The sequence below is a fragment of the Actinia tenebrosa genome, unplaced genomic scaffold, assembly GCF_029948245.1.
Source record: "Actinia tenebrosa isolate PJP-AT-01 unplaced genomic scaffold, QUT_ActTen_1.0 PGA_scaffold8__29_contigs__length_14323225, whole genome shotgun sequence".
Taxonomy (NCBI): Eukaryota; Metazoa; Cnidaria; class Anthozoa; order Actiniaria; family Actiniidae; genus Actinia; species Actinia tenebrosa.
In genome coordinates, this window is record NW_028292585.1 from 6,580,074 (window position 1) to 6,594,578 (window position 14,505).

Below are 14,505 nucleotides of genomic sequence, written 5' to 3' on the forward strand. Positions count from 1 at the left end.
TGGTTATCATCCAGTGTTGTTCTTTCGTTTCGACCGAAGCTCGATATAGTCGAATTGCTTCAATTCAGTAAAGGTTTTGCCTCTATTCCTATCTCATCCACTGATCTGTGAGTCGTAAAATAAGGGAGATCTGTAATCGACTTCAAAGGGCCGAGTCTTCAAATTATCTCACGTAGAAAGTCTTTAGATTCTGGCCATGCAGTAGCTTTGACTGAAATTACTACTTGTTAAGTTGGACATATTGTGGGTTTTAAGTCAATAATGAGTTAAATTTAGCATAGGGCAATGTGTAGAAAGTATCATAATAAGTATATGAAATTGTGTAATGGACTCAAGGGGAGAGCCCTGGTGAATTAAAAGAGCCCCCGACCCCACCCCCTTTCATTCTATATTTATATATCAATAAGTATCTGGTCTCATGTTAATTAGGTATTTGGACCCCACTTTTTTTTAAAAAGATAGAAATTCTCTTTCTCTTCCCTTTCCTCCTCTTTTTCGAGCTTCTCAGGTTTATCTTTTCATTTTCCCTGCCCTTTTGACATTCTTTTTCTTTCATCTACTTTGATCTTTCCTTCTCTTTCAATCAAGTCGCATTAAGTACAGCTGGGCTGCACTACGTGGGCTCTAACTATAATACACTAGTCTAATGAAGCCTTCTAGAACGTCTAGAGCTGTGTTTGGTAAAGTGGTTATCCCTCGCAGCTGGATATTCCAAGATAGGCATGTACTAACCAGCAAGTGCTCTCAGTACAGAAAACATCTTCTGACTATCAAATAAATGGACACTAGTAGTTAATAAGCGACACCACGCTGACTGTAAAGAATGTTTGGATATTCTTAAGTGCTCTAGATTGATCGTCTGTTTTGTCTGTGGTTTTATATCTCTCTTTGGGGCGCAGTCATTCACTTGTGTCTATATCCATATATAGAATTTTTTATTTATTTATTTATTTTATTATTATTTTTTTGTTTAATTTTTATACGCATTAAGGCCTGTGGTCTCGGGATTTTAAAGCTGGTAAAAAATAAACTTTGAGTTTATTTAGCGTCTTTCTTTGCTTTAGGAATTATCGATTATTTCTTCCATGGGCTACCTGTGGTTTATTAACAACGCCAAGTGAATGTAGCCTGCGTCACATCTGGACTTTTTTTTTTGACAGTGAATGTTCAGTATTAAATACAAGTTTACTCTGACTTTCCGCTATTCTGTATTTCTATAGGACTTTCACAGGGGAAAATAACTAGTAATTTTCACCCTGACTTTCATTTGGACAGCGGAACGCCTTAGAAAGCGTGCGTATGTGACTAGTGAATATCACCTAAAATAGTGAAAGTCCAAAACCCTTTCCCAGCTTTACTTAGAGGCGAAGTCCCCACAACTACGGTACTTGTAGTCATTGATAATAATAATAATAATAATAATAATAACGGGGTTCTTATATAGCGCATTTTACATGGTCTCAATGTGCTTCACAATCATGACCAGTGGAGGACTTTACGGGCTGCGTATTTAGGCGCTAGTAGCAGCCGTGCAGCTTACAATCATGAGTAATTTGTTAGTAAGTTAGTATTAATGCCTCCAGATTGGGATAGGCTGTTGAACCGGGAGACAATCCCCTGATACCAACGTGAGGGTAGCATACAACGTTAGCAGGTCTATTTTGGACATTTTTTTATGCGTAGAAATATAGCGGATAATAATGACTGACAGACTCCATATTTGTTTAATTTCTTTGAATTCGAGGAAACAGGTTTTCAAGATACCGAGCTAAGTTTGCAATCCCGCAGACTGAGTCAAACTGCCTTTGGCTACCACAACTTGATTGATGGATTTTTTTACATAACGACACACATTTATTTTATTTTTTATTTCACATTGGAATCCAATAAGCACTAATTTAAGGTAAATAAGTCTCAAAAGCAAAATGAAATGGCTTCTGAAAAAAGATTATCTTACATCCGAAAATCGATTTTTAAACGCGGTTCTTTAGTTATTGATTCAGAAAAATTCGATTACATTTATCCAGATTACTTTCCGTAATTTTATTCATCGACATCAATCTTGAAATCCGAGACTCACTGAATAATTCCTAGCCTAGTAGTCTGTCTGCCGTACATATAAAACGGTTCCTATAACTATTTATCTTCTTCAATCTGTTATTATTCTAGCAGATCACGTACCGTCAATTACTCTTGACAAAATATCACGTAATCGGATGTCGTTTTTTTATAGCCTTAAACCACATGGAATATCCTTACCTTTACAGTGGTTTTGTCTGACCTTTTACCAGAGTTTTACTTCATGGAAGAAAATGTAAACTGTTTCGATGAATGTTCCAGTTATATTTTGAGTTTCCATTTTTATTTATTATTATTTATTTATTTATTTAGTGGTTTTGACTAAAATAACGTTTTTAAGAGATGAGAGACCAAAGTATTGGACGTTTTGACGACCTCGTGTTGTCATCCTCCAAAAAAACTATTATCGATTCACGACGTTTACATAGAGAAGAGGTTAAGATAGATTTTCAACTTGCTTTTAAGTTACCTTTTTCTCTAATTAGCCATTCCGAGGTTGAGAAAAATGTCGAAGGGCCAAATTGGGATTGCAGTGCATTGTGGGGATGTCTTAAACGACAATAGTCCCTTTCACAGTTCCCTGCGCCATCTTGAAAGGTAGCCGTGCCTTTGCATCGAAGCGAGACGAACAGTGAGCTTGTAATGATAGAGACCTTTTAGCGACGTTAGCGACCATTCGTCTCGCTTCGATGCAAAGGCACGGCTACCTTTCAAGATAGCGCAGGGAACTGTGAAGGGGACTATTAGACGCGGCCATATTGATGGTAACATGTCCTCTAAGACAGTCCCAGGATGCTTTTAAAATTCTTGCTAAGCTTCTAATTCTATTCATGCTAAAAAAATAATTTATTGGAAGGCTCTAGTCAAGATGTTAACTAACACTTTTATTATTCTATTCGATCTAGAATACTGAAATCTTTTCTCTTTAAGCTATAGGAGAACTGAAGCTCGTTCAGCTATGACTTCCTGCCTTAATGTACAAACAAACAATTGTTTTTTAAATTTTTTTTACTACAATTATTTCAGTTTGAGATTTGAATTTGTTTAGTGAGACGAATTTTTCATATATTTACAAGAGTCATATTTAATGTAAGCTGAACACGGCACATAAATAGAATATGTCTCTTATTTGTTTATACAATTATTTTTTACAGCTTCTTATATTAATTTACTAATATAATGAACTGATATAACTCCCTTCAAGGCTATAATAAAATAATATGGTAAAGTACAATTTTACTTTTGCTTTTTATCATTATTTCCAATTATTTTTTCATAAACAAAAAGAATTGTCTCCTTGTTCATTTTAATACATTTATCTTTTACAGTTTTTATGTTAAATTTCCACGATTTTCCATAACGCTTTTGGGATTAAATCCACAGTGAGCTGTATGATTTAAATGATTCGATTGATTGACACGAAAATTATACATTTTTTATTGCACTGTTTATTTTCTTTTTTCAAAAATTCAAAATGGATGACAAAAGCGTAAACAAATAAAGATCTGTGCCTGTGAAAAGGATATTGATCTATTTAATCATATTTCTCGTTTGGTCTCCCAACTTTAGTTCTAATGTATATATATATGCATGTACCGACAATGAATATAAAGTATGTTATATTTATATATTATATTTTTAATACAAACATTTGAGTATTACATCAAAAATCTTCTGACAGGTTGTCTGATACACTTCTTTGGATGTGGCACCGCAATTTGCGGTGTAAAACAAACGAACTGTCTTCATTTGACAAAAACTGTTTTTCTATTTCGTCTCCAATTTTAACCCCCAACTAAGAATGTTCTATGACGATTGTCAGTTCATGATATTGTTCTAGGTTTCTACCATCAGGACTATTTGTAACCAGCTTACCCGTCAAGCCATCAGGTAGTATCTAGAGTTGTCCTATATTTTTTCCCCGTCAATAAACCAAAAAAGTAGCATTTTTCTTCCTTTTCGGTAGCGACAGATTTAAGCTAAATTTTTTAATTTTTATTTTATTCTTAAAAGATTATATCTGCTATGAATACAACCGTAAATTTCATTTTACATCGGTCTAAATATACATCCACACTTATACACACACGCATGGCACATAAGAATGGCTTACAAAGCCACTAAAATCGCATCAAACCTCCGGCTTTCACTAAGTGACGTCATGTAATATTTTCAACTTGGTGAGATTATTATCAAGCATAAATCAACCTCAAGTCAAAGCATGTCCAGTAGATTGCTTTAATTCGAAGTGAATAAAAGGTAAATATTGGAGGCGACGACGAAGAAATCTTCTGGATTAGACCGATAGTTAGTCTGATATTACAAAGGGAAATCGAACACAATTCAGAAATTCGGATTCGAAAACGGCTAGTTGGCAACTGTTAATGCTCATCTGTCATATTCGTCTTTTAATGAGGCATGGTAAATCATTCATTCTGGTGTTTTTATTTTCTTCAATATCCTTGACATCTTTGTGTTTTCTTCTTGTCAAAATCTGTGCTTTTACGGGTTTTCTTTCTTTTTGTTTTGATCCTTATCGAGTCGGAGTTCACATTGATTACATGATATGTAAGGTTGAACTCCAAAGTCCACATAAACATCTATGGACTAATGCGACATATTTGATTTGATCTCGCTGTTAGGCCTAATCTATTTATACCGAGAGTTACTTGTCGTAATAAATGACCACCGCTTTATCGCTACATCAACAAAAGAAACACTCTCGTTGCCATTTATTATTCAGAACGAGGAAGAACACTGTTAGTGCAAAAAAGGAAATCGAACAATGCAATTCTCGGTTCATAATACCATATTCAGTATAGGTTTTTTTCTTCTTCTGTTCCCTTTGCAGCCACAATTCTCTAGAAAATATGTTAATTATTTCGGGGTTTTTTTTAATTTTTTAATTTTTATTATCCTTTATTTATTAAACAGACCGAGTTTTGGACATTAACTTCTTCATGGTAAAACGAAATTTTCTTGAAGATAATGCCCAAAAGTGAGCCCAGGGTTATTGAAAATCCAAATGAATCAAGAAATGAAATCAAAATGTCAAAGTTTGAAGAAGTTCTTTTACTGTTATCTTTTTACGTGATTTTATTTTATTTTTCTTTCTGTCAATATTAGCCATAACTTTCGCAGTAAGTTTGGATATATTGTTTCAATGTTTAGGCTACGTTGAGTTTATTTGATTTTTTCGATGAATAGAACATTTTCTTCATCTATCTATTCCTCTGAGTCTTGTAACATTGAGAAACCTTTCTACGACACTAATAAAGCAAGATATATGTATATATGTGTGTTTTTTGGTTTGTATCTATTTTGTGTGTGGTTATACAAGAGGTCTTTTCTGGCGGGCTCACGGAAGTATTCGCCAGTTGTCCAAGAATGATTATTCCTATCAGCAGGACGTGATGTGTTGGTGTATTGTTTTAGATCTTCTTAAGCTTTCGGTCTCTTTAGCATGATAAAAATCCACAAAATGTAGGCTTAACTGAAGATTTGGTGTTAAAGTCACACCCCACCCCACCCCTCCCTTCTGATCCAACTCATCAAGACTCTGACATTTGATTTGCTAATCTTACAGTTATAGATGACCCCGATGAGATCTCCTCAAGTCGCATCTGATTGGCCTTCATCCTAGTCTTCCAATCTCTACAACCTTTTCCCACTTGAAAATACGAACCAGACAGCTTTAATTTGCATCACCCACAGTAGGTCGTGGATTGCTTGCTTCCAGGGTATCAATTAAAACATCCAGAGACTGGCTCTGAAACTTCAAGGATTTTTGGTCTGCCTGCTGGGATTGCCTATGTATGATTTACTTTGCTACGACAACAGTTATTACATCATCATTATCAATATCGGGCAGATCCGACAACTGTTGACAAACGAGATGTGTTGAAAACCTCGTAGTACATGAATAACGAATGATAAATCAACCTAGATCTTAATCGATACATTGTTTACCAGAGGTTCGAATCACCACAACAAACCGGCTCACTGAAAACAAGATCTTCTAGATACCACAGGCGTTTAGTCGAGGAAATACTCTCGTGGCAAAAGGGATCGAGTCTTGAATGAACTGCCTACCTACCTACGTCCACCTGTGTGTGTATTGAATATAGCTTTACATCCTATAAAGAATGGCTTGGAGTTAATAATATTAAAGGAAAAAGGTGTCTTCAGATCCCTGTGGTGTAAAATTTGGACTATCATTGAAAAAAGTTGACGGTAAAACGGTACGTACTTTTATCACGCTGTCACTGGCCATTAAGATGAGCTTCTTCAAAGTGAAAATCCAAGTTTCCTGAACATCTATTGTTAATATTTTCAGTAGGAAGTCACGGAATTCATCAACAGAGAACGAGAATCGAATACGAGTTTTTCAAAGGCCTGAAGAACTAAAAGAAATCATGTCTTGTTTTTCTCAAAATAACTATATGAGGTTCAACTTGTCTGGACAAGGTGGAAGTGGTTTCGGATTGGAAACGATGTGTGTTGATAATACAACAACTAGTGACATTAACAGAGAAACCAAGGGGTTGAGGATTTTTAGACTTTTTTGTTACTCGATTGTGTTCATTGTAGGAACATGCGGGAATTCTTTGGTAGTGTGGCTGGTCGTCAAACGTCGACTTAAAGCACGCTATAACTATTTCTTGGCTAACTTGGCCGTAGCGGATTTGGCCGTCGTCATGATCAACCTTCCCTTTAGGTTGGCGTACCAAGAGAATGATTACCAATGGCCCTTTGGCTATGTGTTGTGTAAGATAATTCCACCGTTAACTTTCACATTTACAACAGCGTCTTCTGCCTTCTTGATGGCAGTTAGCCTCGAAAGATATCGCGCTGTGGTTCATCCACTGAGAAGTAAGGTGACACGTCTTCAACTCAAGTTAGCCGTTATTTTTATATGGGTATTGTCCTTCTCGGTGACGTTACCTCTTAATACTTTCATGACAACGGCGAGTCAACTTGGCAAAACTGTCTGCACAGACACTTGGCCATCAACGATGTTTGAGCAACTGTACTTCTCTTTATTGTTTGTGATTCAGTTCGCGTTTCCCATAGTCATAATGCTTATGGTTTACATGAAGATTATTGCCAAGATGCACAATAATCAACTGAGGTCGTGTAATCACAGGGCTTCTGTTCATATTCGACGAAGGAACAAGAGAGTCATCCGCATGCTCCTCGTCGTCGTTTTAGCATATTTTATTTGTGTCATGCCTTACAGTACCTATCTTGTTGTATCAGTTTTTGGAATCGAGAGCCCGATTTCTGTCAAGAAGTTTTTAGTGTTACTAGCTCTAGCGAATAGTATGGTAAACCCTCTACTGTACGGAGCTCTAAACAGACAGTTTCGTATCGGTTACATGGATGCGATCTCTGGAATTAGGCGATCATGTTTGGGTGGAAAACGTGATCCTACACTTTCGTCGATCTTCAAGCCTGTGCCTGACGATAACCATGCTCACAATAATCGCAAAAAGAAATATGTCGTCCGTGTAATTATGCAGTAAAATGAAAGGAAAAAACAGATATTGGATATGTCCTTGTGTCTGTCTGTACATCCTTACTCACATTCATTGCCTAGTTTCTTGTCAACATACCTACTCAACGACAAAAAACTTAAAAAAATCTCAAGGGTTTGAGGAAAGCTTCCCATTTATTTTTTCCCATTCAACATCCAAGTGGGAAAGTTTGATTGAAGCCTAAAGAGCAAATCAAAACCAAAACCAAAAACATTTACAGTGAGAATATTTGGCATTGTATTTGAACTCACTGAAGTCTGTACCTCTAAAGACATTGTAAATAATTCGTATATGTTGCTACTCCGAGGACTGAAAGCTTGAGCGATGTGGCCAATTTGATTCAAATGTAAACATCTATCAATTATTTAATTAAGCTTCTCGTTTTTTTCCCCCAATTTGTTTTGATTTTATTTAAATACAAGTCTGGAATACACTTGTAAGACACAATACATTCATTGGAAAAAATGGAAGCAATATCGAATAGATTTACAGTGAAATAAATACAATATGCATTGCTCTAGTCTAGCCTAAGAAGCTAGAATACTTTTCATCCAAACTGATTTTTATCGCGCTCACTACTTAGTACATACCTTATTAATAATGCTAGTTCATCAATCTGGGATCAAAAAAGACATTATTACTCTAGAAACTATTTAGTAAGTCTCTATTTTGTATTTTGCCTGCACTGTCATTTACTAATCTATAGTCATAAATATTACCTGTCATTGTTCTTGTGATTACTGTAGGTCAGTAAATCCTAAAATCAGTATTTGACTGTTACATTTGGAATTTCACTTTCATCGTTAGTAAAAGCGAATGCAAAAGTGACTTCTTGTGATTCATTTTACTACTGCCTCAGGGTAAATTGTCTATAAGGCAAGAAGTAATGCCTAAAAGTGTTTTGTTTTTGTGTTTGAAATACGCGTGAACAAGTGTCTTGGGGTAATTATGCTTTTGGTGTATGGACGAAAAGTTTAATCGATAGTACATATTTTAGATGACCTTAATAGACCTCCGCGTTCATCTTTCTCGATACTCTGTCACCATGTCGAATCCTTCATATTTAAGATAGTCAGGTTTCATTTGATCTAAGGGTGAATCACAGATCCAAGTGCTAAGATAACAAACCCAGTCAAGAAAACCACTTTGAAACATGAAACTACCCCATGTAACTTAACGCGAGTGAGGTTTTCTTAATCAAGGGTTTATTTCTTCAACGAAAACTCGAAAAGAGTGTAGAGCAGAGGCTGTGAACACGACGTCGACCTGTACCCACCATCTCGACGGTAGTGACAGAAACCCCATATAACCTTCATTCTAATTTCATTCCAATCAATCATCGCTCTAATTACCTTCAAATAGAGGGTTAATTATGAGGGTCTTATGGATGCCTGCCTTAAAGAGGATTTGACGATCCTATAAGATGATCAAAATACCAGATAACATATAATGTGGATTTATCTTTCAAACAAGAATTATTATATCCTTAATCCGTTAAATGAAAGAAAAACAAATTATTTTTTTTTCTTCTTCCTACCTAGAAAAATGAATTGTCCTTGGAACAACATTTCCGCATTTTGAGCACAATTCTTAACCTTTTTAATGAAAACGAAGTTTTCAGATACTTTTGATGACATGTACATGCCAACGTAACCAAATACGGTTCACGACTTCACGTCTCTGAATAAATCACTAAGAACGTATTACAAAAAAGTTGATTTGATTTGAACGAATTTCTAGCCCGTTAACCATATCTTTCGGCCACAGTTCAAATTGGCCTGTGGTAGAACTGACAATATTATCGATATTCCAGCACTTTGTATCCTTAGTGACAGAGTGACTTTATCAGGTGCATAGAGACGGCTTGTGATTGGCTGAATCCATGGAACCATTTTCCACTTCGTTGTCTCTGAAGATTTTCTTACTTTCTTAATTGGCGCCAATTTAGGGTTGCTTTTAGCAGCGCCATCTCTCAAGGAACTCCACGTAACCAAATATAATCATTTGTCTGTGGGTTCTGAGTATTTAGGGCGGAAAAGAATCTCCCTATTCTACTTACTCACGACGGGATTCCTTTGAAGTTTTTTTTATCCAAATACTTTGACTCTCGGCAAACTATTTAGCTTTTTGCCGAACGACGAACTGTCACTAAATCACTCAAAAAACTTATCTTGCAAAGACTTTAGATCATTTTCTTCCAATTTTGCTTTAAGATTCACCCCGACGTCGTTTTTTACCTTTTTTATGCTCCTAAATGTTTAGTATCAGCTTACTTAAATACAAACAAATCTAGAAACATGTGTGGTATGATTATTTATTTCAGGCGGAATTCTCTTAGACCCTTTTTAATAGCTAAAAGCAAAAATAACTGCGGTAATTCAATAACACAGAGAGAGGGAAATCCTCTGTAGAATGTCAAATGCTTTATCCACGCCAGTAAACAAAGGATTAAAATATCCATCTAACTGAACATGTAAATAAAAGGGGAAATATCTGTGCTTTTCGCTTTTTATTTGCCTGGTGTTGCTAGTTCATTATATTTTATAAGAAATAAAAGAAGCGATGTTATTGAACCGTCACCTGCCAGTACCCGTATATAAAGTCTATTTCTCGAGTTCCGGCTACCAATTCATTCTTCGCTCCATTAATGCTTTTAACCGAAGGAAACAATTTACCTCCCGATGTCATCTTTACCGTTAGTTTAAGTTCTCGTTTTTTTATTTATATAATAGAAGTCTAAATTTCGCAAGTCCCAATCCTTCTGATTGTATAAGTACCTCATATAAGAGCTAGACGTGTCAAGTGAAAAGGTGGAAATTTTGGAGGACGGTTCGTTTCTATATTAGAAGCAAAATGTAACCCCCATCCTCACTTTACAAAATGCATAATAAAACAGTTATTGAATTAGGCTTTCGCCTGATGATTCGGCCTCAAGCTAAGGCGGATAATGATCGTCTAATGGTTGTAGAAAGGTTGACCTGATCACGTACCCCTAACCATGTTAGATATAAAAACTGACAAAAAAGGTTTTTTGAATTAAATTGTTTCTTAAGAAATGGACTCCATTCAGTTTTCTGTTATCCGTCATGGCGGCCGGCATAACGTCGAACCAACTATTTCTGAGATAGCGTACATAGTGCAAACATCTTTGGTCTATCACACCTTGTATGGTGTTGTGTACCGAAGCTAGACCACGTGGCATTATGTTTTTCGGACTCAGAAGAACTTAAAAAAAACTTGTCATCGCTTATCACCACCGCAAGTACAGCAGTGGCGCAGCTCAACGGGGTCAAACTATGCAAACTTCATACGTACTTCATTCGTGATTAATCTAAGTCTTCTTTATTGATATTTTTTTGGTAATAGAAACCACTATCGGCTGTTTTCGTACCAAGTTTTCGTTGCCCTAAAAATAACGAGTAGTATATACTGTAGATTTCTGATTGGATGATTGACATGCCTTCCATGTTGGTTCTATTGATTGGACAATTGCACCTCTCCAAAACCGAACTTAAGAAAATTCTCTTCATGATTTAATTTCAAGATTAAACAATACATCCTTAAAGGGATTAAGTGCATTATTTTCGATTTGTTCTCAAAGTATGACTAAAGTGCTATAATGAATAAATTATGACTTTGGCGATGTTTGTTATCACAAAGAAGCTAGAAAGGGTATCTAAGAGGATGAGTGGAATGTTATGTCATAAGGAAGGGGTAGGTACGGTCAATTGGTGGGAAAAGTTTACGCTTATTCCGCAAAACATTACATCAAAACTTAAATCAGTTTAAGGGTTTTTTTCAATCTCGTACTCAGAGCCTTTATTTCTTACTGCGCATGCTTAACAAAATTATTTCGTCGAGCATGCGCAGCAAGGCTCTGAGCGACGAAGAGCATGATAATTGCATTCCCCACCAGATTCGAATTTACATTAGTGAACACCTCACCTGTTAGAAGGAAATCAACCTTTAATATTAATAATCAAATGAAAAACCTTTGTTAGCAGCTCTATAGTCGATTACATCGATGCGCATGCGCATGATGTCCCAAGTCAAATATGGCGGAAACCTTCAAAAATTAACACTCAAAGGCTGAATTACTAGCTGCTCTCAAGAAAAATAATTTTGAAATTGTCAATCGTAAAATCCAACAGGGTTTTTGATAAGCGCATTTTCCCACACGATGTCAAACTTGAATTCTAAATGCGTAAAGTGATGAGTCATGCGCCATAATTGTGTTGACTCTTTCTTGGTACTTTCACTTAAATCGCTGCAGACAACGATTATTTTAAATTCAAGGCATTGTATCGCGTTTCAATTTTTAAAAAGTGCTCAAAATGTACTCAATTTCTTTGAGTTGAACTGACAGTTTACAAATTAACAGTATTTAGAGCATAATTGAGGCATTTTATGAAAGCACTTTTTCGGTCATCAATAGCCTTGGCTGGTCAACACTACTTGAGTATACAAGTACAGTCTAAACTCAAATATCACGCAATGGCTCTGGTTTTTATCTTAATTTTCCTCCTGCTGTTCACTCTTTTTCTTTCTTTTTGCTTTTTTTTTTTTTTTTTTTTTTTTTTTTTTCCTTCTCTCTTACTTTTTCACTTCCAATGCAGATTTTTTTCTTTTTCTTTTCTCATTCATTTATTTTGCAGTAAACCAAAATTTAGCTCGAATTCGCGGGGAAAAAAATAAAGTAAACGTTAAATGAACATTTTCACTCTTTTTCTTTCTTTCTGAATTTTTTTTTCTTTTCTCTTTCTTTTTCACTTCCAATGCAGATTTTTTCTTTTTCTTTAGTTCTCATTAGTATTCATCTATTCTACGGTAAACAAAATTTAGCTCGAATTAGCAGGAAAAAAGTAAAGTAAACAACCTTAAATGGACATTAATAGGGGTAAAAATGTTTGAAGATCTTTCGTCTAGAATAAACCCTTATACTAGTAAAAGCATTACTGTTTATAGTTCAGTACTGGACTAATGGGTTTCGACTAATGATTTAATGTAAACTTGTATTGTGCCCCTGAATGAAAGTAATATAATGAAATCCCCTTCATGATCTATATATTTAACGATCAACTTGTTATTGTTTAGCTCTTCTAGCGAGCCAATAACCTAAATATAGTAGATCAGTTTAAACTGGCATCATTTGCGAGTTACCCAAAGACTAAACAAAATTGAAAATAAGATTTAGAAATGGGTATATAGCTTATCAGGTTTAATGTTTTTTTTGCAGCAGACAAACAACTTCATTTCTATCTTTTTTCCAACACAAATGGTTCCCACAATAAATAATGTCCAAACTTTAAACAGCTGTATGCTCAAGCTTTTGTTCATTTTTGATTTTGTTAACTTGTTTACATTGTAATTTGCTTGTGTGTGTTTTTCTTTTCTTTTTTTTCTTTGTTTTTTTTCTTTTTTTGTTTTTGTTTTTTTTTTGTTTGTTTGTTTGTTGTTGTTGTTTGTTTTTTTTTGCTTGATTCTTCTTTATTTTTATATTTATTTGTGTTTATTAGTTTATTTGGTTGCTTGCTTGTTTATTTGCTTATTTTATTTGTGTTTATTAATTTGCCTTATTTATTATTATTTTTTGTATATTCGCTTGCTTGCTTGTTTATTTGCTTATTCATTTATTTATTTGCTCGTTTGTTTGTTGTTGTTAGTTTGTCTGGTTTGTTTGTTTACGTGTTTTTTTTGAAAACGTTAATGGTACGAGTTCCACTTTTAGTTTTTTATTTTCTTTTTATATTTACGTAATTAAACATCAAGAGTGCAAATAACGTTATATGTCTCCAACGTTTTTACATCAACGTTTTTTTAATGCTAGCTATATTATTTTAAAATAATTTCCTTTTAAGAAAATCCTAAACGTTTTTTATCTTTTTCTCCCTTTAAATTACCTAGACCATGCATTTATATATATTTTAAATCATCCTCCGATTCAAGCCCAACTCAAAAAGTCATTTCCTATCAAGCCCCACAAAAGACTCGTAATCTTATCGTCCAATACACAAGATTATAGTCCTTCAGATCTAATAACACAAGGCACCACATTGTCGTTTTCTAGTCCTCTTAAAGTGACGTCCATTGATCCCAGCCTGATCCGAGGGGATTTGAATCAAAAGGTTCAAAACATCGTATCAAAAGAGCACTTAATAATTAGAAGCTCATTTAAAACATGCCTGTTTACGCTATTTACTCGATGGAATAGTTTGTTCAACTTTAGCTTATTACAAACCCTTCATTTGAGCCAAAACAAAATACCGAGTTGAGTTACTTACTCCAAGGACTCCTTGTCCACAGGTAACCCACTGAGGTGAAATTCCCTTTCAAGAAATGATCACAAATGCTACACAAATGAAGACCCCCACAAATGAGTAAGAAAGAAGAAATGGAGTTAAAAGAGTAATTTGTAGCAATATGTATGCAGCTATTTAAAGAAGGTTGGTGAGGATTTTGTTTCATGTTGTATCCAAGCCCGAAATGCACTATGGGCGACGTGAATTCGATTACCGAAAGGTCACGACAATATAAAATTTTCCCAAATTTAATCTGTACGTTTTTCCGGCATATTTTCTTTTTTGTTGATCAGTTAGTTACATATGAATATGAAACCCTTTAAGATTGGTAAACAACGTGCAACATGCGAAAGCCTTTTTCAAAATAGCTGTATACATTAGACCTAGGTTTTATATTTCTGAATGACCAAATGTTGATATATCTGATAGCGAGCATATTTCCACAGCTCTAAATCTCTTCTTCTCTACTATTTATAAAGCATTATAATAGTTTAATGGCTTCGCTGGAGGTAAAACAAAAGCACACCTCCAGACACCTAGATCCCCATTAAGCCCGCGAGCTTTCGACATGTCTCGATTCTATCACGTCT

At 35.1% G+C, this 14,505-nt stretch overlaps 2 protein-coding genes across 7 annotated transcripts in view; one reads left to right on the forward strand and one right to left on the reverse strand.

The window, feature by feature from the left end:
- Positions 1-14,505, forward strand: part of LOC116297059 (tachykinin-like peptides receptor 99D) — a 46,497-nt gene that overhangs the window by 31,613 nt on the left and 379 nt on the right. For 2 of the 6 annotated variants that reach the window (XM_031705205.1, XM_089024295.1), the window contains exon 8: positions 5,666-6,656. Coding sequence is in view for 2 of the 6 variants with exons in the window: in XM_031705202.2 (XP_031561062.1) it covers positions 6,495-7,604 (1,110 nt within the window). In the remaining 4 variants the exon portion in view is untranslated. Of the gene's footprint in view, positions 1-5,665; positions 8,401-13,919; positions 14,045-14,505 lie in introns of those variants that run through there. The other 4 variants (XM_031705202.2, XM_031705201.2, XR_004197189.2 and 1 more) reach the window with 3 other exon arrangements.
- The window catches only part of LOC116297062 (tubulinyl-Tyr carboxypeptidase 1), a 21,572-nt gene continuing 7,067 nt past the window's right edge, over positions 1-14,505 (reverse strand). The window contains exon 11 of the mRNA XM_089024303.1: positions 1-767. The gene's annotated coding sequence lies outside the window, so the exon portion shown is untranslated. The remainder of the gene's footprint in view (positions 768-14,505) is intronic.